This window comes from Mus caroli, chromosome 4, assembly GCF_900094665.2.
Source record: "Mus caroli chromosome 4, CAROLI_EIJ_v1.1, whole genome shotgun sequence".
In the NCBI taxonomy this organism is placed as follows: domain Eukaryota; kingdom Metazoa; phylum Chordata; class Mammalia; order Rodentia; family Muridae; genus Mus; species Mus caroli.
The window spans coordinates 127982600-128009284 of NC_034573.1; the positions used below are offsets into that span (position 1 = coordinate 127982600).

General features: G+C 52.7%; 3 protein-coding genes across 8 annotated transcripts in view; 2 read left to right on the forward strand and 1 right to left on the reverse strand.

The window, feature by feature from the left end:
• Kif17 (kinesin family member 17) overlaps nt 1-1340 on the forward strand; it is a 39107-nt gene extending 37767 nt beyond the window's left edge. For 4 of the 6 annotated variants that reach the window (XM_029475717.1, XM_029475719.1, XM_029475718.1 and 1 more), the window contains exon 15: nt 600-1339. In XM_029475717.1, the coding sequence (XP_029331577.1) occupies nt 600-778 (179 nt within the window). In that variant the 3' untranslated portion in view covers nt 779-1339. Of the gene's footprint in view, nt 1-599 lie in introns of all 6 variants that reach the window. The other 2 variants (XM_029475720.1, XM_029475721.1) reach the window with 1 other exon arrangement.
• Nucleotides 1341-3920: 2580 nt separating this feature from the next.
• Nucleotides 3921-11734, forward strand: Ddost (dolichyl-diphosphooligosaccharide--protein glycosyltransferase non-catalytic subunit). The gene is made up of 11 exons (XM_021160900.2): nt 3921-4217; nt 4340-4450; nt 7417-7503; nt 8562-8665; nt 8802-8896; nt 9319-9412; nt 9743-9891; nt 9985-10132; nt 10557-10677; nt 10787-10893; nt 10983-11734. Exons 1-11 carry the CDS (start codon nt 4058-4060, stop codon nt 11130-11132), a joined length of 1326 nt encoding a protein of 441 aa, XP_021016559.1. The 5' UTR covers nt 3921-4057; the 3' UTR covers nt 11133-11734.
• Nucleotides 11735-12466: 732 nt separating this feature from the next.
• On the reverse strand, nt 12467-25556 carry Pink1 (PTEN induced kinase 1). Its single transcript, XM_021160393.2, has 8 exons — nt 25095-25556; nt 19828-20112; nt 18990-19090; nt 16891-17073; nt 16343-16506; nt 15089-15216; nt 14580-14816; nt 12467-13271 (listed from the first exon to the last, which is right to left on the reverse strand). Exons 1-8 carry the CDS (start codon nt 25479-25481, stop codon nt 13014-13016), a joined length of 1743 nt encoding a protein of 580 aa, XP_021016052.1. The 5' UTR covers nt 25482-25556; the 3' UTR covers nt 12467-13013.
• Nucleotides 25557-26685: the final 1129 nt, after the last annotated feature.

Genomic DNA, 26685 nt, shown 5'->3' on the forward strand with positions numbered 1-26685 from the left:
AGAAAGAGAGGGAGAGAGAGAGAGGAGAGAGAGAGAAGGCTAGAGAGAGGAGAGGAGAGGAGAAGACAAAGAAAGGAGAGAGGAGAGAAGACAGAGAGGAGAGAGGGGGAGAGAGTGAGGGGTAAGAGGGAGACAAGTAAGAGCAAGAAGTAAGAGATCGAGGTGGGGCTGAACAGCACTTTTTATGGTCTTTACTGTTGCTAGGTAACTGGGGAGGAGTTTAGCCTGAATGGGCCATTGCCTATGTGACTACTGACCATGCTTCTCTTGTGGGGGCTGTGGGGGTGGTAACTCAGGCAGGGGCCAGAGTTCCAAGAGCATGAGGGAACGCCTACTGTGTCATGAAGGTGAATTATCACCTCCAGGGTTCAGACCTCAGCTCAACTGGAAACCAGCCTGCAATTCCCCACAATTCCCTACCATAGACCCTTTGGACTCAGAAGTGACGCTAGGTCTAGGTCTGAGATCCCAGCAGAGCATCCTTAGAGAGGTCCTAGCTGCAGAGCAAGGGCCTCAGGCAGGCAGGTATTGCCAGACCCTCTGCTTTCCATGTGTGGTGCTGTCCCCACTCACCGGTGCCCTCTGCTTCTTCTCCATAGCATATCACAACTCACCGCCGGGGCTCAACTCCTCTCTGAGCAACAACTCTGCCCTGCCGCCCACCCAGACCCCGGAAATGCCCCAGCCCCGGCCCTTCCGCCTGGAGTCCCTTGACATCCCCTTCTCCAAAGCCAAGCGTAAAAAAAGCAAAAACAGCTTCGGTGGTGAGCCTCTGTGATCCAGCTGCCTGCTGCTATCTGCTTTCAAGAAACTTCCGAGTCCTCTCTGCAAAGCCCCAACCAGGCCTCTTCTCTCCTACTCCACAGTGTCCCCAAGCCCAAGGGGATCTTAGCCCTGGGAAGACACGTTCCCTTCCCTATTCCCTAGAGAACTCCCTTTGGCCCAGGGCCTGAGCTTTGTGGAAGTTGGACTACACTTCTCAGAGAGAGGCCTGCTCCAGCTGTTCACAGGAGCCAATGTCCCTACTGACTTGCCTGCCACTGAGCCTACACTAGCCAGTGTGGGTCTACCTCCATGGGCTCAGATGCCCACCGATCTCCCCAGGCATTCTCACACAGAGCACAGAAGCTGCCAGCCACATGGACAAAACTCAACATCTTGGTGACTTAAGATTTGGGCCTCTGTGATTGGCCCCTTCCAAGGGAACCTGTGACACACGGTAGACCTGGAGCCAGCTGCTGTGCCTAGCCTACCTTTAGCTGGACAGCAGCCCAGAGAAGGTGCTTTACAGAAAGCTGCCCAATAAACTGCCTTTTGGAATAAGCGCCCTTTCCCAACCCTCTGATGCTTCCTGGGGCCTGCCCTGCTGTCCTGTAGAGAGACTGGTCACTGCTTGCAGCAGCTCTAGAGGTTCTGTCACCAGCACAAGTGACTATACAAACAGAACCATGTCTTGCTGAGGCAGAAATGGCCTGGTTTGTATGTATGTGTCCATGTGTGTGCGTGCATGTGTGTAGATCAGAAGGCAACCTCAGGTATCTTTTCTCAAGGACTCTGCCAATCGAGCTATCTCTCCAGCCTCTCTGTGTGTGTATGTTTATGTACGCGCGCGTGTGTGTGTGTGTATATATAAATATTTTTTGTGGGGGCACATGTGCTATGGTGTGCATGTGGAAGTTGGATGGTGACCTGTGGAAGTCAGTTCCTTCCCTCTGCCATGTGGCCCCAGGGATTGAAACTATGTCATTAGGCTTGGCAGCAAGTGTCTCCAGCCACCAAGTACCTCCCCAAACCACCCAAGCACACTCCACCCCCCCCCCCCCCTTTATTGTGTGTGCCTGAGTTGGGGACATGTGTCGTGATGCTTGGACGGAGAGGAGAGAGGCCAGCTTCCAGGATGGCTTCTCTCCATCCACGGTGGCTTCTAGGGATTGAACTCAGGCTTGTGCAGCAGGTGTGGTTACTGCTGTCCTACCAGGCTTCAGGGACCTGAACTGGAACTGTGTCCTGACATAGCCAGAAATGAATCCAGGTCGCCATGACAGCCCTCCCCTCTGTATTCCAAGCCTGACCTCGGTGGGCCCACAGTCAAGGGAGCTGACAGTTCCTCACCACTTCGGTAAACGAGAGCTGCACCCACTTTGTGGTATTCTGTGAAGGGTTAGAGTATGTGCTAGCTCTGTACTGAGCTACTCTGCCCTCCTTCTTATACCAGAGACTGTGGTAGGCCTTACTTATCCTTGGGTCAAGGAGTTTTCACGGAAGCAGCCAGGGTACAGGGTCAGACTACCAAAGGCCACTGCAGTAGAACCAGTCAGGGGAGGTTGCTCAGGTTTCTGAGGGAATAAAGCCCCACCCACCACCATGGAAAAGCAAAGATACAGATCTCAGGTGGGAGTCCTGGGGAGGGCGGGCACCTGTGGAGGGAGCTGAAAGGGCAACAGGTAGCAGGTGGGCAACTCAAGGGTGTGTGAGAAGGCTGGCAGTACTCAGAGCAGAGAACAGAGGGGGTTGAAGCTATGGGGAGAGGTGTAGGTGGGTACCTTGAAAGGGTGTCCTGACAATGGCACATCACTAAAGTCAGTGTCACTGAGTGGTGGGGTTGGGCTTCAGAGAAGTTTAGGAACGATAATTATTATATGGAGACGGTCACATCCAGCTGGCCTGGGACTTGCATGTAGGTGAGGACAACTTTGCACTAATTATCCTGATGTTTGTATCTCGAGTGCTGAGGTTACAGCTGCCAGCCGCCATACCTAGTTTTCTATGATACTGGACATCAAACCCAGGCCTTCCTGCATGCTAGATACTACATGCATCTTACCCACTGAACTACACATCCCTAGACCTCTACGTTTTATTTCTGTCCTGAATCTTGGGTTGGTGTGTTTGTGTGTGTGTCAGAAGACAACTTGCAGAAGTCCGTTCTCCCCTTCCACCGTCTGGGGCCCAGGGATTGAACTCACATCGTCAGTCTTGGTGGCAAACAAGCACCTTTATCAGCTGAACCATCTTGCTGGCACCCCATGTTGGCTTATAGACAATTCCGCTAGGCTCCACGCAGCAGCTTGGGTAGCCGCCAGCCAGGTGCGAGCCAGGCGTGTAAGGACTCCTCTCGGCTACCCTGCCTCTCTCCTTATCTCCTATTCTCTTTTCTCTCCCCCCAGATGTTCTCAGCTGGCTTCTTCTCTACCCTTCTCTGTTCCCCCCTTTCGGTCTCTACCCCGTCCCAAGTCCCCTTCCCTTCCACCGAAGATAAATCCTCTTTACACTAGGTCTGTCGCGTGGCTTGATTGTTCAGGGGATCACCTTGGCCGGGCCCGCCAAGTTGCTCCCTCCCGCCGCATTATACCAGCTCTCAATATGTGACCCCAGCAGGCCTGGACTCACTATGTGGACCAGGCTGGCCTCGAAGTCACAAAGATCTACCTCTGCCTCCCACTCGAGTGCTGAAATTAAAAGCACGAGCCACCAATCCCGGTTGTGAAGAGCCTTTTGATCACTAACCTGCTCCTTGGCCATCCACCCTGTTTCGGGCTTGGCCAGAGCCTATTTCCCCACCTCATTGCTCTCAAGAGATAAGCGCCTGCTTCCGAGCCCGTGAGACTAGCGACAGGCGAGGAAGTCACCCCTATCTGGTCCTGGTAATGACAACTGCGTCCTGGGGGAAAAGGGGCGGCTGCCTAGGAAACGGAAAATCTGGAGACGCTAGAGGAGAGTTTGAGAGCCTTGGCGGGAGCTGGCTTGGGCGGAGGCAAAGGGCGCCCGGCTTTGTTGATTGGCAGCAGCTACGGAGCTGTCTCTGTTGGATTGGCCCTTTTCCATGGGGGAGGCGGGGCCTCAAGTGCGTTTCGCCAATAAAGTACAGAGACTCGGCCTCCGGAGGGCCACTTCCGGCGGCGTTCCCTGCTTCTCGGTCCGTCCCCGCAGCGGCGTGGGCCGCGGGGCCACGGAGTACCCGGACCGCTTCCAGGTGGTACTCCACCGCTGCGAGCGGCCATTGGGCGGCCGCGAGGGACGCTTCCGGTGCCCAGGTGCTGGCCTCGGCTGCTGGGAGATGAAGATGGATCCCCGCCTCGCCGTCCGCGCCTGGCCCCTCTGCGGGCTGCTGCTGGCCGCGCTCGGCTGCGTCTGCGCCAGCGGCCCCCGCACCCTCGTGCTGCTGGACAACCTGAACGTGCGGGACACGCACTCGCTGTTCTTCCGCAGCCTGAAGGGTGAGCGCCGCGCCGAGCCGAGCCGAGGGCATGGCCCGGGTTGGGGCGGAGACGGCGGCCCCCTCCGAGGGCTGCAGCAGGGATTCCTCTCCTGAAGGGGTTCCCGGTTTCTTTTCCTCCAGACCGGGGCTTTGAGCTCACCTTCAAGACCGCAGATGACCCCAGCTTGTCCCTCATTAAGTACGGGGAGTTCCTCTATGACAACCTTATCATCTTTTCCCCGTCGGTGGAAGGTAAGGGCGCGCGTCGCCCCTCGAACTGGGATTGGAGGGCTCAGGAGACGGCTGTCTTCTTGTTCCTGGGCATGTTCTGGATCTTGGGGTGAGTTTCGAAGTATAGTAGAGGAAAATGTTAATTGCAGCCTGGGCCTCGGAGATTTCATCTGTCAAAAAGATACAGCTAAGGATAGAGTGCCAAATGTCACCGTAGACACTTCGCTTCTGGAGAAGGGGGTTTTCTCTAACAAAGGTCCTGATAAAGAGGCTCTTGATTTGACTTGCTTGTGTACAAAGATTTGTCACATTATTAACATGGATTGCTGTAAAAAGTCATTCTGCAGGTCATAAGAATACAAATACATACATGCCCATTACCCCTTAAGTCCTGATGAATGTGTTTTGGCTGACTAACACAAGGCTAGTTGGTATCGGGGGTGGTGGGAAATATGCATGTATGTGAGGTTGTGCACACTTCTGTGGACGTGTAGAATCGGGTCACCTACTCTGTCACACTCCTCACTCCCTTAAGCCAGGGTCTCTCACTGAACCTGAAGCTTGCCATTTTGACTAAGCAGGCTGGCCAGTGAGCTCTCAGGATCAGTTTCGGCCTCCTGATGCTTGGGTAATAGGCACTGCTTGTCATTTCCAGCCCTTCCTGGAGACTTGAACCCAGTGACCGACCTGTGGCTGCCTGCTAAGCCATCTCACCAGCCCTCAGAGACTACTGAATGGAGTGAAGATCTGTAACTTAACACTTAACTATTTCTGTCTTACAAGGCAGTTCAGTCCACCACTAGACATTTCTGTTGAGATCTACTGAGCTGAACTTTGTCTCTCTCTGCCATGTGTGTATTTGGAGAAGTGTTCTTAACCCTTGGGCCTGAGAGTCTGGTGTCCCCAACCGAGAGTAGATGACATGAGAGTCTCATATTTTTATCTTGCAGAGATGCTTGCCCTTCCCATAGCTTTAGCCACTTCCTATGTGTCTTCACGATATCTCCAGTTCCTTTGCAACGTCTTTTCTTTCCTTCTTTATTTTTTATTTATTTATTTATTTATTTATTTTTTGGTTTTTTGAGACAGGGTTTCCCTGTGTAGCCCTGGCTGTCCTGGAACTCACTTTGTAGACCAGGCTGGCCTCAAACTCAGAAATCCACCTGCCTCTGCCTCCCAAGTGCTGGGATTAAAGGCGTGCGCCATCACCTCCCGGCTCTTTTTTCTTTTTAAACACTTTTTTAAAAAATATAACTTAGTTGTTTTTGTTTTACATATATTGGTGTTTTGAATGCATGTATGTCTGTGTGAGGGTGTTGGATCTCCTGGAACAGGGGTTACAGACGTGCTAGGAATTGAACCCAGGTCCTCTGGAAGAGCAGCCAGTCCTCTTAACCACTGAGCCATTTATCTGTCCAGCCTGACAATTTCTTATCTGTTTTTTTGTTTGTTTTGCATGGATATTTGCCCAGCATGTATGTCCCACCATGTTTATGCCTAATGCTTTCAGAGGCCAGAAGAGGGTGGTGGATCCCTTGGGACTGGAATTGCAGACAGTTGTGAGCTGCTGTGTGGGTGCTGGGAATTGAACCCTGGTCCTCTGGAAGAGCAGCCTGCGTGCTTAGACACTGAGCTGTCTCTCCAGCCCTGGCCATTTCTTTTGCCTTGCTTTTTTGGTGAATGTGCTAGGTAGTTTTTCCGTTTCATCTTTGGCCCAGGCTGTCCCTGTCTGGGGTAAGATGTCCCTGCCATTCTCTCTTTCAGTTAAACATGGATGGCCTTTTGTTTCCCCTGGCAGCTACTCTGTATTCTGTAGTTCACACAAGAGTGGCTTCTGCCAGCTGTCTAAAGTGCCAGTCCCCCCAGCCCCACCCCTGGCTCCTGCTGTCTCCCTTTAGGTCCCATGGAAAGCCCCTTCCCTGGCGCCCCAGCACCTACTCCTGGTTTAGGATGCTTTCACAGCCTGGCACAGTAGCTTCTGACCCACATGCTACCTGTACCCAGCTCCACCTTGGGACCAAGGAAGTCATGTTGTTCTCCAGCTCAGAATGTTCCATCCAGTGCCTTCCACCAGTCCCAGCCTTCCAATAATTGGCTACCTCACCTCACTCCTGGCCTCCTGTCTAGCCCCGTAGCTCACCCTACCTGGCAGACTTGACACTGCTGTTGTTCACTCTGCCTATGTGCTCTTCTGCTATGCTGCTGCCCGGCTAACCCTTCCATCTTCACATGTGTCACTGGACAAAGGCTCTCCTCACTAACACAGTGTCTCCCTTCCCTCATTGTCCCTTTCTTTGTTCCCAGCCCATAGGAAATACTTAGCAAGGAAGTAGATAGACTTAGGTTAAACACCAGACTCACTCTGGAGAGAACCCTAGGGCTCAGCAAGCCACACCTGGTGCTGGTGGCAGCAGTGGTCAGTCACTAAGTGAACTGGCCAGAGTCTCAGCGGTCAAATGCTGGGGGCCAGCAAGCCCTTTGGGTGATGTTTAAAGCACTGAATGGTTGTGCTGTGGATAATGGGAACAAGGAAGCCGTTAGTGTTAGGCCAGTGAGCCTTACAATCCAGTGAGTGTCTTCTGTGTATTCTGTGGTACTTCCTCAAACAGCTTAGGTGGATCGACATTGATAGACTACTGGAGGGTGGCCCAGGCATGGTGCCAGCGATGGCGAAGGTGCATCTGAGTATTTGAACAGCAGTACTGTGAAGCATGGGTGGGGCTGTTGAGCGTTTTTTGAGTGAATAGATGTGGCTTGGAATGTGTGCTGTCACGTCAACAGATGTGACCAGGACACGTTTGGTAATTGCATCTGAGTGCCAGGGCATTGCTTCGATCATGCGGGTTTGTGCCGTGTAACAGGTGTGGTGGATTCCCCCACCCTCTCATTTTGGGAGCTCTGGCTGCTCTGGAGGGTCTGTTACCTCCATGCAGGTGTCAGAGGGGGACAGGGTGCCTATAGTCACTGTGTCTGGGGCCTTCTTGCAGATTTTGGAGGCAACATCAACGTGGAGACCATCAGTGCCTTCATTGATGGTGGCGGCAGCGTTTTGGTGGCTGCCAGCTCTGATATTGGTAAGTCTGCCCTAGGAAGTTGTAAGACTTTGCACCGGTTCTCCATGGAGCTCAGAGAGCTTTGCATGCAGGAGATGCCAGCGTGGGACTGGCCAGGGAGGCAATGAGAGAGATGCATTGGCCCTTACGGGTGTGGTATGAATTTATAATCCTAGCAAGCCTGTATAAAAGACACAGTCCAGGTGTTGTATTTACAAGCCGTGAGCCTAGATTGGGCAGATCTAACATTTTCCCCAGCTGTAGGTCCCTTGTTACTTGTTGCTTCTCCTGCCCTTGTGGTTTTGGGTCATGGAGGCTTCTTTTTCCTCTGTCTCACTGCCTGCAAACCCCTCAACTCAAATCTCCAGTCCCACTTTTCTCCCTCCCCTGCCCAATCACAGGCTCTAGCCTTTTACTGACCAGTGAACTTGTCGAGAGAGTTCACACGGCATCGCTTGAGTCCCTGAGGATCTGTTCATGGGGGCAACCACATCTTGAGGAACCAAAATTTGGTGTTAGAATCTAAGCAGCCTCAGAAGAACCCACTATGGGGGAACCAGGAAGTCAGTGAAGAACCCACTATAGGGGGAACCAGGAAGTCAGGGAGGCAGTGAAGAACCCACTATAGGGGGAACCAGGAAGTCAGGGAGGCAGTGGGTGGAGTCCAAAGTTGCACAGCAGTAGGAAGAGAATTGTATCCTTAGTTCATGCCCTGGTCCTTCAGCTCCAGCAGCAGACAGCTCAGGCCTGTTTGCAGCAGTGCTAGCCTTTCATCTCAGTGGGTTACTTGGTGTGGGGTAGTGAGGAGGACAGGTGAGCTCAGGCCTGTTGAAGCCAGCATTGGCTTTGGCTTTGGCAAGTTTGCTAAGAGGGTGTAGGTAGAACCAAGTTGTTAAATCTTTATGTGAGGAGGGTGGCTGTCATTTAGCTCCACTACTCATCCAAGCCCTGGAAGTGGTGGCCTGCCTGCTGAAGGCTCAGGGCACCGTGGCTGACCAGGTGAGGGTGAGGTGTGAAGTTGTGGCCTGTGTTATCTGACCGACCAGGGCTCAGCCAGGCAATCTCTTGGATCTGTGCAGGTGACCCTCTTCGGGAGCTGGGCAGTGAGTGTGGGATTGAGTTTGATGAAGAAAAAACAGCTGTCATCGACCACCACAACTATGATGTCTCTGACCTTGGCCAGGTAGGCAGGCTTGTCCCTTCAGATATCTGGATCCCCCAGCAAAGCTCAGCTTTGCGTAGAGACCAGCTGGAAGTCGCCAGGACTCCCTGGCCAGGACCCTCTTCTTGACTGTTTGCCTTGTCCGTCCCCTTCACAGCATACGCTCATTGTGGCCGACACTGAGAACTTGCTGAAGGCCCCGACCATTGTTGGCAAGTCATCTCTGAACCCCATTCTCTTCCGAGGAGTTGGGTGAGTGTGCAGGGGACCAGCGAGACCCGGAGGGACAAGGGCCACTTGCTGTTTGTGGACATCAAGCCAAATTTAAGGTTGAGAATGTCCCTTCCCCTGGGTGATGCCAGTGAGTCTCACTGTAAATGAGGAGCCCAAGTGCTTGGCTATTGAGAAAGGATCCTTCCGGGCCAGATGCTACTTAGGTGGCTGAAGCAGGGGGATCTGGGCTTCCATGCCAGCCTGGCTAGTGAGACCATATCTTTGGATGGATGGATGGATGGATGGATGGATGGATGGATGGATGGATGGATGATGAACAAATGGGAAAGGGAAGAACTACTCTGGAAATTCCCTAGGGGAGATGGTGTGGGACCCCAAGTCCCGCAGCCATCAGTGCTAGGCAGCCTGCTCAGTGCTAGGCAGCTCTCTCCTGCTTGCAGAATGGTGGCAGACCCGGACAATCCCTTGGTTTTGGACATCCTAACAGGCTCTTCAACCTCTTACTCCTTCTTCCCAGATAAGCCAATCACCCAGGTAAGTAAGCCTCTGCAGGCTCCATGCTCCAGCTCCTGGGCCTAGTGGCAAACCCAGAGCAGAGCCATGTCAAACACACTCACGTGTCACACACACACACACATACACATGTCACATACATGAAGCCATGGGCCATGCTGACCTCGGTCCAGAGGTGCTGGGACCGGGACAGTGGTGGAAACAGTGGGATCCTAGGTCCTCCGTCAGGTGGGCGTGGAAGCAGAGCTATGTCGGTCAGTGCCCAGCTGGGTTCAGCCTGCTGTCCACTTGCTGTGGTGGCTTTGCCGGTACTCTGGTAATGCCCAGGTGACCGCCCTGTTGTGTTTGCAGTACCCCCATGCGGTGGGGAGGAACACTCTGCTGATTGCCGGCCTCCAGGCCAGGAACAACGCCCGGGTCATCTTCAGTGGCTCTCTGGATTTCTTCAGCGATGCCTTCTTCAACTCGGCAGTGCAGAAGGCCACACCCGGTGCGCAGAGGTAATGCCATGGCATGGAGCATGGTAGTGTGTGCTGGCCTGCTGGCACCAACAGGAAGTGGGCTGCAGCCTCCCCTCTCCCTCCCTTCTGCAGGTACCCTCAGACAGGCAACTATGAACTAGCTGTGGCCCTCTCACGCTGGGTGTTCAAGGAGGAGGGGGTCCTGCGAGTAGGGCCTGTGTCCCATCACCGGGTGGGCGAGATGGCTCCACCCAATGCCTACACTGTCACCGACTTGGTGGTAAGAGGTCCTGGGAGGGCAGTCCTAAGATCGGGGGGCTCAGCACAGAGGCTTTAGGGGCGTCCAGAAGGATGACTGTGTACTTCAGTCTGTCCCCGAGAGTCAGCAGAGATGTGGAGTGGCTGCACAGCAGTGGAGGGAGGGCCTGTTCCGTCTACCTGGTGGAGCAGTCAGCTTTATCGGTTGAGTGACATAGCAGTTGGAGCTTTGGGTTGGATGTTGCAGGCTGGAGGGGAGGAGGCAGCCTGCTCGCTCACACTTCAGTACCGCACTAAGGACCTCAGGCCCCAGGAAGGCAGAGGTGCTCCAGCTGTTGCCCTGCCGAGGAGTGGTCAGCCATGCTCAGTGACTGCGGGCCTCCTGGAGTCCCTGCCACCTCTGGGGTGGGCATTAAGGGCAGTCCTGACCTGGCCTCTCCTCTCAGGAGTATAGCATCGTGATAGAACAGCTCTCCAATGGCAAGTGGGTACCCTTTGATGGTGATGACATTCAGCTGGAGTTCGTGCGCATCGACCCCTTCGTGAGGACCTTCCTGAAGAGGAAAGGTGTGTGTGACTCCTGCCAGAGAAAGCCTCTCAGCTGTCACCTGTGCCGGCCACAGGACACACTTCCCCCTGGGAAACCCTCCTGGTTTTAATGTTGCTTCTTCCCCAGGTGGCAAGTACAGTGTCCAGTTCAAGCTGCCTGACGTGTATGGCGTATTCCAGTTTAAAGTGGATTACAACCGGCTAGGCTACACCCACCTGTACTCTTCCACCCAGGTAAGCGAGGGGCAGTCCTGTTTCTGGCCAGTAGGTGTCGCCCTTAGGCCTCCCAGCCACCAGGACCTGTCATCTCTGTCCCATTACAGGTGTCAGTGAGGCCACTCCAGCATACGCAGTATGAGCGCTTCATCCCCTCCGCCTATCCCTACTATGCCAGTGCCTTCTCCATGATGGCTGGGCTCTTCATCTTCAGCATCGTCTTCTTGCACATGAAGGAGAAGGAGAAGTCTGACTGAGCCAGAACCTGGGGTCCACACAGCACGGCCGAGGCCATCACGAATGGATCGGTCGGGTTAAAGGCCATGGGAAAATGGCGCAGCCTTACCTCAGAGGGCGAGGACTATGGGGCGGGGGGCAGGGAACAATTTTTTTTTTCTGTAAGTTTTCCAAGTTTGAATCACTCTGTGGCAATTTTTGTATGTGCAGCCGCCCCCATTTCTAAAATAAAGAGAACCACTGCCCTCACCTGTCACCTGGCCCCATGACACTGATGATGGCAGGGCTGCTGCCTAGGGACACCGTGCCAGAGCCTCCGTGCCTCTCATCTCTCCTCAGGGAGGTGGGGATCACACAGTGGAAACTAGACTGACAGCTGGCCTAAGAATTGCTGCTGAAGAGACCCGAGAGGGACTGGAAAGATGACTAAGCTAAGCACTGCAGAGGACCCAGGTTCAAGTCCCAGCACCCACATGGCAGCTCACAACTGTCTGTAATGGTAGCCTGGGGGGATCCTTTTGTGGCCTCCCAGGAGACCAGGTATTCAAGTGATACATCATATGTACAGACAAAACACGATATGCATAAAATAAACCAAACCCCTGTGTTCCTGTTCACTGGCTCTAGGTCCTATCAGTGTTCTTTTAGTTCCTTTGTTTTTGTTTTGTTTCAAGACAGGGTTTCTCTGTGTGGCCCTGGCTGTCTTGGAACTCACTCTGTAGACCAGGCTCGCCTTGAATGCTTGCGAGATTTCTACATGCTGGGGTCAAAGGCATGCACATGAGCCACAGCCCAGCCACATCTGTTAAACTGTGTTAAAATGTATGTGAACTGTCTCTGTTAGGGCGTGAGACTCATTCCTAATGGCAGACCCTCAGTTTAGCACACTGTGCTCTGCTCTATGCTGTAAACTTGAATTTAATATTCCATGGCTCCTGTAAGGCTGGCACAAGTCCCCCAGCTTCCACACCACACCGAGTGCCTGCTGCAGCTCAGCGGCTCTGAGGGACGCATTCCCAGACCCTGCAGACACACCTGTGCCTTGCACCAGCCCTGCAGGTCCTGCCGTAGGAGGATGGTCATAAACACAGCGTTGCCCTCAGCCCAGAGGGCACATGCCAGGCAATACTGGCCACCTCTGTTATAAAGCCCATTCCTGGCATGAGGGACAGGGACCACAAACTGCCAGCTACTGCCCTGTCTTGGGTCTCAGAGCCAGGAAGGACGGGTCTAACCCCCTCAGCCTGTCCACATCCACCATCACAGGGCGGCAAGGGCGGGGAGTGCTTCCTGGTCAGCAGAGTGAGTGTGATTTTCCCCTGGTGGGAGGACACTTGGCTCCAGTGTACACATCTTCAGCATGGAGACTGTCTTTAATGCTTTAAAGAGTTAGACATTAAGAATGCATTTAGCCCAGGAATTGGTAAATTTGACTATGAGCCATGCTGGTTGCCGCTTACAAATTAAAGCTATTTTTTTTTTTTTTTGCATTTCTAAGTGGTTGAGAAAAATGAGCAGAACTTATTGACGACAAGCAAAGTTAAGTGTTGGCCTCGCTGCAGTGCTTGCTTGTCCTTTGCCTCAGGGACAGGTTAGTTACTACAACTACTTCATTCCCTGTCTGGCCCTCTATAGCTTATCAACTCCTGGTCTGGCCTGATGTCTTAATTCTGCCCAAGAACCTAACTGGACGGGCACAGGTAGTGCCTCTCTCCCTCCTGAACTGTTCAAGGCTGTTTTTCCCATTCGCTGAGCCCAAGGCTGACCAGCCCCTCCTCCACTCCAGCTTGTCCCCTGACTCCTGCCCACCCAGCCAAGCCACCTTCTTCAGCCTTCGTACACCATCATGACATCACGACACAGATGCCCCTTAGTCTTTTAGTAACTGCAGCACAGGGCCATCATGGGGCTGCCCTCCAGGAAGAGAGGAGGAGGGCTGCCTGGCAGAGAGCTTCACACTCCAGGTTAGCCAGAAACAGCATCTGCAGCTTTGTCTCCACGCAGCTCTTCTCTCTCAGCCTGTCAGCCAGCAGAGTGGCTGCTGACTGCTGCAAGAGCCAGGCAATCATCTTGTCCAATTTCAGGTTCTTCAGGGCTAGAAGATGCTCGCCCCAGAGGCTTAAGTGCAGCACGTTTGCAGCTAAGCGTGCAGATGGTCTCTGCAAAGCAATGGAAGGTGCCGTCAGAATGCCTGCACAAAGCACATGGTCCACACTGCAGCCGAGGGAGTGTCATCACAGGCCTGCCCCAATTTGATTCTTCCTCCTGATCTTCCCTCAGCTACCCCCTAACCAAGCCCAGGACCTTTGCCCATGTCGGCTTTGCTGGGACACCTCTGTCATGAAGGGGTCCCATACACTGCTCTGGTCTCTAGCACTGCGGCCAAAGGCCTTTGCACCTGATGTAGTTGCTGAGCAGCTGCTATGAGGAGGTGAGGGTGTGAAGAGCAAGGAGTGTGAACAATGAGGTGTGTGAACAGTAGGATGTGAAGAGTGAGTGAACAGTGAGAGTGTAAACAGGAGTGTGAACAGTGAGGGGTGTGAGCAGTGAAGTATGAACAGTAAGGGGTGTGAACAGTGAAGTGTGAACAGTGAGGAGTGTGAACAGTGAGGGTGAGGAGGCTGCAGAACAATAGGCTGAGGCGAGGCCTGTCTCAGGGTTTTCTAAGGAGCCACCTGAACTAGACCTGCCTTTGCAAGTTTGGCTCAGGCAGACTGGCCTCTGGGCTCCTGCTGGGCTGAGAGCAGTGCTCCTTCCATTGCTGCATCTTTGCTACATGTTTCTCAAAAACACATCCTTTTCTTTCCAAACCAGTCTCCTTTAAACAAAATATTCTAGTTACATTTATTTATCTGGGGGCGGCAGGCTGCAGGAGTTTGGCTTTCTCCTTCCTGTGTGGGTCGTGGGGATCAAACTCAGCAGCAAGTGTCTTTATCCGGTGAGCTATCTTGCCGGCCCTAAGGTTTTTTCATTCTTGTTGGATCTATCCGATGTGTGTGGGTGTGCGTGCTGTGCATGTGTGTGTGGAGGTCAGAGGATAACTTGGTGAGGTCAGCTCTCTCCTTTTGCCTTCGTGTGGGTCCCAGGTTTTGAACTCCAGTTGTCAGGTATGGCAAGCCCCTTTACCTGCTGAGCCATCTTGCCAGGCCATCCTAAGCAACTCTAACATAGCCAAAGCCAAAAGGACTGGGAAGCACGGGTGACATGGCCCAGCATGCCAAAGCCCCATGAACAGGGAGTGAAAGGGACCCAAAAGGACCCAGAGGCTACGATGCTAGGCCTCTGATTCAGGGCTAACTGGCCAGCTTCCTGCCCTGTTTCTTCTGAAACCTACCCTGTTCTGTAACTAGCCTTTGCCTGTATACGACAGGCTCTGTTTAACACTGTAGAACTTGCCTAAACTTAGCCTTGACTCAGACATGAGCAGAGGCCCTCACCCAGAGGCCAGAGCTTGGGAACAGCCTCACCTTGCTGGCCTCTCGCTGGAGCAGTGACCTCACCAGCCATCTTGCCTCTGGAGGCACCGACTCAGGCATCTCAGGCAGTTGAGCTTCCTGGTAGCTGCGGCTCTCGAGGTGGGCACTGCCTTGGCCATAGAAGGGATTGGCAAGCCCAAAGATTTCATAGGCGATGGCCCCCACAGCCCAGGTATCAGCTTTGCTGTAGTCAATTACCACACTGGGGCCAGAATGGGCTGTGGACACCTGCGGGAAGCAGAAAGAGAGAGGTCAGGCCCCACTGGGCCTATCCTTTGTGTTCATGCACAACCTAAGCTGGGATCAAATCTGAACCCAGCATGTAAATGCATCACAGGGAGGCATGAAGCCCGGAGACATCTGCCACAGCCGCCCATTGATGCAGACAAGCCTCCCAGGGACCTCAGGCCAGCCCAGTGAAAGTGGGGGCTGTTGCTTATTGGGAACATTTAGGAAATGCCCCCTGTTAGCAGGACACAAACACAGCAGGCAGGACTCACCTCAGGGGCCATCAGGGAGCCATTGCCACCACGCTCTACACTGGAGCTGTTGAAAGGCAGCCGCAGGCCAACATGCTGGTCAGCCAGGCAGCAGCCGAAGTCTGAGATAACCAGCCAGGGACAGCCATCTGCAGAGAGGCGGCCAAGGTGAGCGGTGCAGTCTGCCTGTACTCCTGACAGCCCCTCCCAGATCCCCTCCAGATGATACCACCAAGATAAGGATGAACTAGACTAGCTACAACTCAGAGACTTCACCCTTGGCTAAATGGTCCCCAAGGGTCTTTATATTCTAGGAGTCTTATATTTGAGTTTGTAATGCCAGTAATCTAACAAATGGACCTTGGGAAATAAAGGTTCCTGGAGTTCCTTAAGAAAGCTTTCTAGTGACACATTTAATTATTTTAAGTTTAATTTTTAAAAAGATTTGTTTTGGGGTTGGGGATTTAGCTCAGTGGTAGAGCGCAAGGCCCTGGGTTCGGTCCTCAGGTCTGGAAAAAAAAAAAGATTTGTTTTATTTTTATCTATGTGTGTTGGTGCCTGGAGAGGCCAGAAGAGGGCGCCAGATCTTCTGGAGCTGGAGTTAGAGGCAGCTGTGCGTTTCCACCTGGGTGCTGGGAACCAAACTCATGCCATCCAGAAGAGAGAAGCGCTTAAGCACCGAGCCATCTCTCCAGCCCTGCAATCCTCTAGAACATCCCAGGCAGGGCTTCTCATTGCATGTTCACTGCATACTGCCAGTGATGGAGAAGCCGGGGGTTTGTGTGGGCAGCTTTCACTGGGCCACAATCTGCCTACCTCTCATTGGTTCAAGAACTACAGGAAGGATGGTATTGTTCTGCAAGGGGGTCACAGAGAAGACCCCAGGAACTGTAAGAGGGCTGTTGCCTATCTTACCCATGAGATGGAGGGGAGTCCTCTCTTGAAGTAGAGCTAAAGAAGGCAGTACAGAATATTCAGAGGGCTGGGGAGATGGCTCAGTGGTTAGAGTGATGAGGGCCTACTTGGATCCCCACCACCCATGTCAAAGCTATAACCTCAGCACTAGGGCCATCATGGAGAGAGATCCCAGGGCCTTGGGGGCCAGCTAGCCTTACTGAAACAGTGAGCGCCAGGCTCAGTGAATGACCCTTTCAAAATACATAAGGGAGAGAGAAGGAGACAGAGGCACACACACACTGCCCTCAGGGTCTCTAATCCCCCTTCCTGGAGCACTCTGGGTGTGTCCAGAGCACTGTGGCTCTGGCCAGCATCTACCTGAGTCCCACTCCACAAGGATGTTGTCGGACTTGAGATCCCGATGGGCAACACCCTGCTGAACCAGATGGTCCACGCCCTCCAGCAACTGCAAGGTCATCATGGTAGCCAGGCGAGAACTGGGAGTCTGCTCCTCAAGGTACTGGCGCAGGGTACAGGGGTAGCTGGCAGGAGGGGACAGAATGTCTGGGGATCACAATTTCCATGGCCTCCTTCCGTGCTAGGACTGGGCCTTTCCCCGTCTAGAGTTTCTCCTATCTTTATTCCCAGGCATCTCAGAAGCCATGCCAGTGCCGCTCCCCAACTCCTCAGTGCCGTCTCTGAAGTTAGCTGGCACTGAAAGAGGACGCCATAGAGGGGGGAGCTACCAAGGTGCCAAGAGCACATTCTGGAAGATGAGATGATCTATCGTTCATTCTAACACAGCTCTCTGCATTTCTGTGTGCTTTGTTCCTCCCTGTGCTCCAAGCACAGACCAGCTCCCAGGGGACAGGAGAGGCTGCTGCACGATCCTTACTCCCCACCCCCACACAAGCGCCACCACTTACTTCTTCATAACGAGGAACAGTGTGCGACCGTGGCCCAGGCCTTCTGGGTAGTAGTGTGGGGGCAGCACGTCAGGATAGTCAGCCAGGGCCCCCGGCAGGAGGGGCACAGATGAAGTGAAGGCGCGGAAAACCCGGATGATGTTAGGGTGTGGGGCAAGCTCCTTGGGACCATCTCTGGATCTTCTGTTCAGGCAAATGGAACAGCAGATGGGGCCAGCATCAGAGACAAGTGCTGGGCAGACGAGCTAAGGCCACCACCACAAGCACCCATTCAGGCAGAGTTGCCATATCCACTGCAGGTCTGCTCTCTTCCAGCTATTGCACCCCAACAGGGGTGACTTCTCCCATTCTAGCCCACCCTTTGGCCCATCTATCCATCTCACATGGCGGAACACAGTGGTTCAGAGACCCTGGCGGCTGCCACACTCAGTCCTTGGGCAATGCTACTCATTCCCTCTGAGCTCAGGGCAGAGTGGGAAATACAGACTCAGATAGCAACGCTCTGTGCAAGGCAGTTGATACACACAGAGCACTACAGTCGTGCTCAGCAGCACAGGGACTCAGCAAGGCTGATGTACTGTTAGCATTTACTACGGTCACGCAGAGAGCCAGGCATTAGCTACAATGCTGGAACTATGTATAGAGCAGAGTTGCCGCTTTGAGATTCAAAGCAGGAGTAATTCTTTTAGCTCTCTGAGGACAAGGACCCAGCCCAAGTCATCTCCGCAGTCACAGGGACTAGCATCCCCTTTCCCAAATGAGTCCCCAACACTGATGCAGTTCGCTGTAGGGCTGCCACCTGGTGGCCCTTGTTCACTCCTGCAGGATGCCCCACAGCCAGGGCCCCACAGAAGCACGGTGGTTAACACTGTGGACAGGGTGGCTCTGCCTCTCTGCCAAAGCTGACTGAACCAAAAGCGGGCATTAGGAACCGAGGTCAGGGTGCTCATGGGTTCATCTGAGATCCTGATGGCTGCTGGGAAAAGGAACAGGCAGGGAGGTCACTTCTCTTAGGGGACACAGGGAAGGCGACTGGAAGCAAAGGCCTGCAGGACCAGAAGAGCCACAGAGAGGAGCACCAGTGCTAAGGGTGCAGAGGAGAACGGAGGAGTCCCCAGCGATGAGCCAAGTTCGGGAGGATGCCTGCCCTGTCCTGGGGCCTAGTGTGTTCTTGTACTGCCCCTCTGTGTCACAGGAGTGGGTCCTTGCACTATGTAGCACTGTCTTTGCCCTGGGTCAATGGTGACACGGAGTGTCAGGACCTCAGCAGGAGGCTAGCAGCACCCTGGCAGGTGTCATAGTAGCTTCAAGGCAGTGTGGGGAGATGGGAGGTTTCGTCCAAGTTAGGTCTGTCTGCAGTGTGCAGAAACTGCAGCCTGAGCAATGCAGACAGCAATGCTCCGGCTTCTGAGGAAGGTGGTGTGAGCTTTCGGGAGTGGGGAGGGCAAGGGACCTGAGGTGGGAGAGGCAGCAAGGAGCAGAGTCTGAGGTTTCCAGACAGAGGCCAAGTGGCCCATGAGTGTTCTGGGGGGAGGGGGAGGGGTGTCTCTGGAGACCCAGCAGAATTTCAGCTAGTACCCTTGGCACAGGCACCAGAGGTAGAATACAGAACCAATTGTCAACCAGAGAAACCTGGAAAAATCGTACAGACACATAGGACCGAAGGTCAGGCAGCTAAGAAAGTCATGGAAATAAGTAGAAGGGTCAGGGCTACGGGAGTTTGCACTTCAGGCTCTCATCCACTGTCAATAGTGTTCTCGCCCGTGGAGACAGTACGTGTGAACCACTAGGTGGCGCCTCATTCACAAAGGCTTACCACTAGGTGGCGCTACACCCAAACACTGCTTTGCCAGAATTAGGACAATGCCTAGCCTTCTGAACTGGGCCTCTTTGGATGGTGTTTACTCCTGCACCCATGTGAATCAGCCACCAGCATCATTATTAGCTGGTGTGAGACAAGTTTAACTTATCCACAAATCAAAAATCCTTACAGGACATCATACGATAACTGTGCAGCGTAGTAGACGTGGTGCTGAGTGCTGGGGAGACGTTTATTCTCAAAGAGTGCGTGATTGCTCGGTGGGCAAAGGAGTGCTCACCTGCACGTAACTGCTCCATACTCTCCATCCAAAGCCACGCGGCTTGCCGGGACCAGCTCCTGGCTCATTTTGCTTAAGATGGCTTCGCTGGAGGAACCTGCCTGAAACACAGCCACAGGGCACGTGTGATTAAACAGATCTGAACCAAGACGATTGCAACCTAGATCTGGCTTTGACCATCGAGGTGAGATAAACACCTCTAACGTGGCAAGCCCAAACCATCTACTCCCTGAAACTGGCGGAAGGTACCACTTAGAGAACGCTTGCTATACCTGGAACTCTCGGTAGTCAAGTGGCCCTGGAAATGAACAGAGGCCAAGATTTCAGAGCCCTTGATGCTTGCTACCAGGGATGTCTTCTGTCACCACCAGCTCAAAACTGACCACAGGGAGGGGGACAGACAGCTTTGGATCATGCTGGGGTATAGAGAAGACCATGGCTCCTCCCTGGCCAGAGAAGCCAGTCATGGAAGGAGGAGTGAATGGTTTTATGGCTGACCTCAGATGAACTAAGCGTCAGCTCAGAAACCGGTGGTTTAGGCAGTTGCTGCTCAGAGTAGTTCACAGAACAGAAGCCTGGGCAGCACCATCAGAACTTGTGAAAAAATCAGACACTCAAGGTCCACCCTGACTGAATCCAAATCTGCCATGGGACCTGAGTCCCTGGTAGATGGTGGACATGTTACAATCTGAGACCAACAGCATCAGACTCTCAAATAAGACAGGAGAAGCCTAACCTCATAGGCTTTCTTGTGGAAAGCCTGTGAAAGTCTCCCCCAGTCCCCAAAGACAATCTCTTTGAGAAGTGCCTGCTCAGAAGGGGGACAGTCCATCCTTACCGAGATATTCCACATCATCTTGATGGCAAAGGGAAAGGTGGGGGTCCCTGGAGCCTGCTCCCCGTCTGCTCCCTTCGGGACGATACCCGGGCCCTTTCCTAGAAGGCCAAGGTGTTTGGACTTTTCCAGGTGCTGGGGCAGCGTGGGCATGGTGGCTTCATACACAGCGGCATTGCAGCCCTTGCCAATGGCTTGCCCTATCAGATAATCCTCCAGACGGAAGCCCTGCCAGCATCGCGTGTCCAGTGGGTCAGACACATGCTTGGTTTTCTGTGTAAAAATTGCCTGTGAGGGAAAAGAATGCAGTTATCTGGAGGTGGAGGGCGGGGAATGGGGGGGGGCTGGGAGGGGCCACCTACATAGCAAACACAAGAGTGGGGAGGCACATTGATACAGGGTTCTCATGCAGCCTGCTTCTGCTTCATTGCCTAAGACAGTCTTTCTCACACATCTCCTCTCTCTCTTTTTTTTGAGGGGGGGGGTAGGTTGTTTGAGACAGGGTTTCTCAGTCTAGCCCTGGCTGTCCTAGAACTCGCTCTCTAGACCAGGCTAGCCTTGAACTTAGAAATCCACCTGCCTCTACCTCCCAAGTGCTGGGATTAAAGGAGTGTGCCACCATGCCTAGCCTGAGACCTTGTCTTTAACAACTAAACAAAACAAGACAAGTAACTTGTATGGGCACTTTTTACTTGGCATTATTCTACAAACAGTCACGTGGCATTTGTTCTGGTCTGTGTAATGCCACGTTGGGCACTGTGAGTGATATACAGACAACTGACAGCTCACAGGAGTATGGACGGGTCCATACAGAACTGTCATCTTATTAACCTGGTTCCTATGTATTTGGCTATCTGACTGAACAGGACCTAGAACCCATCCCCTGTGGTCACTAGGGGACAGCTGTGGCTTGCCCTGGAGCTTTGCCAGGCTGTGCTGTGCACGCCTACACTTGTTGGTTTCTGGGGTCCTGGAGCCCTACCTACGCTAGGCAAGTACTGTCACTGAGCTATGCCCCTGCCCTGCATATCTATCTGGGCTTGCTCTGCAGTCCCCTCTCCCCGAGTCCCTTCCCGATCTCTCCTCCCCAGGCCCCCATCTGCGTTCTTGCTGTGCCTGGCAAAACCCTATTGACTCAAGCCCAGACTGGGTCACCCTTCCTCCAGGACCAGCCCTGGAGACCAGCCTGTCACACACACCTTCTGTGGTTCCTAAGGCACTGGGTCCCTAGAAGCTACTATATTTTGAACCAAAGCTTCTAACTGTTTAATACAATGGAAATGGGGGCTGGTGAGATGGCTCAGTGGGTAAGAGCACCCGACTGCTCTTCCGAAGGTCCAGAGTTCAAATCCCAGCAACCACATGGTGGCTCACAACCATCTGCAACGAGATCTGGCGCCCTCTTCTGGAGTGTCTGAAGACAGCTACAGTGTACTTACATATAATAAATAAGTAAATCTTTAAAAAAAAAAAAAAAAAAAAANAATGGAAATGGCTGTGCCCTTGCCCATAGCTTTACAAACCCAAATCCCAAGGGGTGGGAGAGATATTTGCAGAGTGATCCCCATCAACCAGGGTTTTGAGCACAAGATACCATACTGCAGTAGCACATTCCACACTGCATGGTCCAGACTTAACTGTAACCACACTTGCATGTGTATATGCACATGTGTGTGGGCATGTGTGTATCCATGTGTATGCATGTGTGCACACCTGTGCATCAGTGTGCAGCCTCCTACAATCTCACTTCATGTGGTCTCATGTGATGACCACCCAGTCAAGACACAGGGCTGCTCCTTGGTTCCTCCAACCTCTGTACCGCCACAGTGCCATCTTCAAACGACCCATATTAAGAGAGTTAGACATGGAATCATGCGGCGTGCAGCTTTCTAAGCCCCAGTTTCTACATTTAGCCTGCTGTCCAAGGAATATTCAGGTCCCAATCTGCATGTCTAGCTGGTTGCTTGCTAACTGCAGAGGGAGACTTCATCATGAACATACAAACCATGGCTTATGTTACTGTCTCTTCGCTCATGGGTGGATGTTTTTGTTCCTGGGTATTATGAACAATGTTGCTACCATCATCAATATACTACACTAAATAGATTTATAATTAAATTGTAATTTTTCTTTTCTTTTGGGACAGAGTCTCACTACATATATATCTGGCTTGCTATGTAGACCAGGCTCTCCTCAGACTCAGTGATCTGCCTGCCTCTGCTTCCCACAAGTGCTCAGACTAGAGATATGGTCCAACATGCCTAGCACATTTTGTCAAATATGTATGACATACATTTGAATACTTCTGCAGTGTTAGGAACGATCATGTTGCTAAGCAACCACTATCATCATTCAAGCTCTGCAAAACTATAAGACTCTGTGCCTACTCTAGAACTATACTCCATTCTTCCTCCTCTCTGTCTGGGCATGTAGAGAAGCCTGCCTCTTAGAACTAGAGCCATATACTGTCTTTAAGATTCATCCATGTGTAGCAGGTGCCAGAATTCCTTTTCAAAGGCTGGATAATACCCTCCATTGTATCTACTCTGTTTATCCATTCATGCACTGAAGGACTCGGGGTGGGGTGGCGTGGGGTGGGTCACTTCATCCCCTGGCTATTGTCAGTAAGTAGCCTTGAGCTTCAGTGCAGAAAGGTCTGTACACAATTTCCATTATGCCAAATATTCATACAGAAGTGGAATTACCAGGGAGAATGAGTCTATTGTTAATCTTCTGAGGTTAGGGTTACTGTTGTCCACAGAAACTGCAGCACACAGGGTTTTGTGTGACTGTTTCTGTTTCCCCCAGTAGATGCTAACAACTTCAACGACAGGCTGGTGAGATAAACACCTATTTAATTTTGTATTATGTTCCATTGGCAACAACACCAGGAATGAGCGCTCCCGTTTCCCCACCTCATGGTGTCAGCTATTGTTCTTACAATAGGTTAGCTATTCTGGGAAGTGTGAATGGATAGCTCATCTACTTTCCATGCACACTTGTCAAATGGCCAGTGGTGGTGAAAGTCTTTACACTGGCTTACCTGTCACCTGGCCTCATACCTTTTCCTATTGTTTGTTTGCTTGTTTGAGGCAGGGTCGCCCTGCATAACTATGTAAGACACAGGAACTGGATTCCAGTACTAGGAACAGGGAGGAGAAGAAATGCTTGTTTGGTCCTTCATTGATGGTTTAGAGCATGGTGCTTAAGCCTCTGCCCCTCAGCCCTTACCCTGAAGCATGCAGGGGCTGGTCTGACTCAGCAAGTGGTTCTAAACCCCAGGGGAAAGGCTGGTCTCCTCAAAGAAGGCTGAGTTCTGGCAGCCAACCACCTAAGAACTTAAATTGCAGAACCAGCTCTTCCCTGGGCCTGCTTGCTGGTTTTAGATCTGCCAGACCAGCCTGAGCCAACTCCTCAAAATAAGTCCCAGGCTCTAAATATACACATCCTATTGTTTCTGTTTGTCTGGGTGACCTTGACCAGACAACTGTGCGACTAGAGAGGTCTCTGTGCTATTTTAAGAGTTTAAAAGGCCCGAGAGCTTCCATGTATCCAGTCATAACTCCACTCTGGTTAAATACTAATATGTTAGATCTTCTGTGTTCTCCTGAAATTCCAGCTTCACTGCAGTTTCTGCTCAGCCTCTCTCCCACTGTTTGGCTAAACAGGAGTGGCAGTCTGGCTCAGCAGAGGGCCAGACTTTTGAAGGGTGAACTTTGGGCACTGCCTTTTATCAACAGTGTGATTTTGAGTAAACCTTTTCATCTTTCTTGAGCATGGGCTCTCTGTAAATTAGGATGATGAGTGCACCAAGGAATAAGAGTGGTAGGGGTTTTAGAAGATGTGTATTAAGCATGGTGGTCCATACCAATAATCCCAGCACTTTGGAGATAGAGGTAGAAAGATCAGAAATTCAAGGCCAAGGAGCTAAAGGGGTTTGCAACCCCATAGGAAGAACAACAATATCAACCAACCAACCCCCTCAGAGCTCCCAGGGACTAAACTACCAACCAACCAAAGAGCACACATGGATGGACCCATGGCTCCAGCTGCACATGTAGCAGAGGATAGCTTTGACTGGCATCAATGGGAGGAGAAGCCCTTGATCCTGTGAAGGTTCGATGCCTCCGTGTAGGGAAATGCCAGGGCAGTGAGGTGAGAGTGGGTGGGTAGGGGAGCACCCTCATAAAAGCAGGGGGAGGAGGAATGGGATAGGGGGTTTACCGAGGGGAAACTGGGAAAGGGGATGATAACATTTGATTGGTTTTTTTTTTGGGGGGGAGGGGGTTTGAGACAGGGTTTCTCTGTGTAGCCCTGGCTGTCCTGGAACTCACTTTGTAGACCAGGCTGGCCTCGAACTCAGAAATCCGCCTGCCTCTGCCTCCCAAGTGCTGGGATCAAAGGCGTGCACCACCACAGCCCGGCTGGATGATAACATTTGAAATGTAAATAAATAAAATATCCAATTGAAAAAAAAATGTCACTCGGGAGGCAGAGGCAGGTGGATTTCTGAGTTCGAGTCCAGCCTGGTCTACAAAGTGAGTTCCAGGACAGCCAGGGCTACACAGAGAAACCCTGTCTTGAAAAACTAAAAAGAGAGTTAAAGACAAATCTGGGCTACATATACAAATCAAGGCCCTGTCCCCCTTTTATGCATCCCAAAAGAAAAGAAATGTACTCAAAGCCATTTGTTACAGTGCAACAGGGACCAATAATCAGCAGCTTTTAAACCGTACTGTTTGCAAAGTGTCGGCATATCAGGCCGTCAGTAATGGGAAATAGGTCGGCCTTAATTAACAGATCATTTCCAAGAAATTTACAGTCCAAGCCATAGATAGACCTTAATCTTTGCCTTATCCCCTGACCTACCTACCCTCAAGGTCTAGGCATGCCCTCATGCTCTTAGACACATACCTAAGATGCCACCCGCCACTCAGTCCGGTTCACGAGTACCCCATCCCCTTAAATTGCCCAATCACGGCTCAGAGACCTGCCCTTCCCAATGCCCAGGCTCCTACCACGCCCTGGTTCACGACCCGCCCCAACACCACTAGGATTCTGAGGCTGCCCCAACAACTATCCAACTAACTCCGCCCTTGCTGTCCAATTTGGCCCCGCCCCTCCAGCAAGGGCCCGCCCCGCCCAGATCACTCACTCTCCTAACCCCGCCTCCTCCTGGCCTAGGCCCCGCCCCGCCCCGACTGGCCTCAGGGCTCCACTCTGGCCAGGTTCGGCCCGCTCCCGGCTCTCCCGCCCACCGCCGCCCTCACCTGGATCTCTTGACAGGCCGAGGCGGCCCTCCGGCCTTCCGCCTGCTTCTCCTCGATCAGCCCCAGCCCCAGCCCGAAGGCCAGGAAGACCGCTCGGCCGCAAGGGCCTGCGCCGCCCCGGGCCCGCGCCATGAACTGCCTCTGGATCCGCGCCGCCAGCCCAGCCACCGACTGGCGGAAGAAGCGGTAGCGGTCCGGGAGGGGGAGCCCGACCGGCCGAGGCTGTGCTCCGGGGCTTACGACCCGGCCTGGGCGCTCTCCGCGGCCCCAGGCCGCCGCGGGGCCGGGCTTCCCCCAGCCCGACAGCGGGCCGGGCTTGGGCGCGAAGCGCAGCAGCAGCGCCCGACCCAGCTGCAGGCCTCGGCCTAGTGCCTGTCGCACCGCCATGGTGGCGCGGTGACCGGAGCCAGCTGCCACCGCCACAAACGTCTGGGACAACAACAACAAACTTCGGGGGCGGCGCCTGTGCGCAAGCGCGGGGGGCGGTCCCCGGCAGTTCTCCTGCGCAGCACGCGGGGGCGCAACCCGCTCATCCCTGCATCCCTTGGTGCAGCCGGTTTGCACTTTGAACCCAGGTCGAGGGGTTGCGAACAACTTCACTGGTCCTGGTTAAGATGAGACGTTGAGCCAGGAAACTAATATTTGTTATCAGTCACCGATCCAGGCCCTTTACACCTATTAGCTAGTTTGACTGTCCCCCCCCGAACCTCCCCCATGATATGAGTGCCAAATTTGTAGATAAGAGAGTGTGGTGTTTCCAGATTGCTTGCAGGTATTAGATTTGAGGGTGAAGTTCACACTGCCCTGGCTATTGAGGGAAGGCCTTGGCTCTTCTCCCCCATCCCCCAAGTGCTCTCATGCTCCTGTACAGACAGGTTGGAGGTTCCAGGGCTTAGATCTTGGCCGGAAATCTTGACCAAAGGCCATAATTTATGCACCAGTGGGTGCAGGAGCTGAGGCCTGAGACACTGACTGGAAGACTTAACCAGAAGCCACACAGATGCTTAATAAATCCCTATGGCTTAAACTGCTTGTTACGAATGGCTAGCTGATAATAAGGATATTAGTCCTGTTACTATTTTTACTCATTTTATTTTACTTTATTTGAGACAAGGCCTTGCATAGCCCTGGTTGGCTTGGAATTCTTCCTGTAGACTAGGATGTCCCTCTGGAGTGTGGGGATTACAGGTATACACATAATCCCAAATACTGGTCATCCAGTGAAATTTTTAATTTTTTTCAAAGCCTATTTTTGAGACAGGGTTTCTCTGTGTAGCCCTGGCTCTCTTGGAACGCAGGATTAAAGGCATGTGCCACCACTGCCCAGCCTTCAAAGCCTTTTTTTTTTTTTTTTTTTTTTTGAGACAGGGTTTCTCTGTGTAGCCTTGGCTGTCCTGGAACTCACTTTGTAGACCAGGCTGGCCTCGAACTCAGAAATCCGCCTGCCTCTGCCTCCCGAGTGCTGGGATTAAAGGCGTGAGCCACCACGCCTGGCCCAAAGCCTATTTTTAATGATGGTTCTTAAATGCTTTAACCTCTCTTTTAACCCACTACCCACCAGAAGTAGTGGGAAAGAAAGGAAGTGGACCTG

What these genes read in the sequence shown, in the direction of transcription:
- Ddost (XM_021160900.2), top strand. Translation starts at nt 4,058, where the DNA reads ATGAAGATGGATCCCCGCCTCGCCGTCCGCGCCTGGCCCCTCTGCGGG. An exon ending in GGCTGCCAGCTCTGATATTG is followed by an intron (nt 7,504 to 8,561) that starts GTAAGTCTGCCC and finishes GGATCTGTGCAG; the next exon opens with GTGACCCTCTTCGGGAGCTG. An exon ending in GCCACACCCGGTGCGCAGAG is followed by an intron (nt 9,892 to 9,984) that starts GTAATGCCATGG and finishes TCCCTTCTGCAG; the next exon opens with GTACCCTCAGACAGGCAACT.
- Pink1 (XM_021160393.2), bottom strand. Translation starts at nt 25,481, where the DNA reads ATGGCGGTGCGACAGGCACTAGGCCGAGGCCTGCAGCTGGGTCGGGCG. An exon ending in CGGCCTGTCAAGAGATCCAG is followed by an intron (nt 20,113 to 25,094) that starts GTGAGGGCGGCG and finishes TTTCCCTCACAG; the next exon opens with GCAATTTTTACACAGAAAAC. An exon ending in TCCAGCGAGAGGCCAGCAAG is followed by an intron (nt 13,272 to 14,579) that starts GTGAGGCTGTTC and finishes ATTGCTTTGCAG; the next exon opens with AGACCATCTGCACGCTTAGC.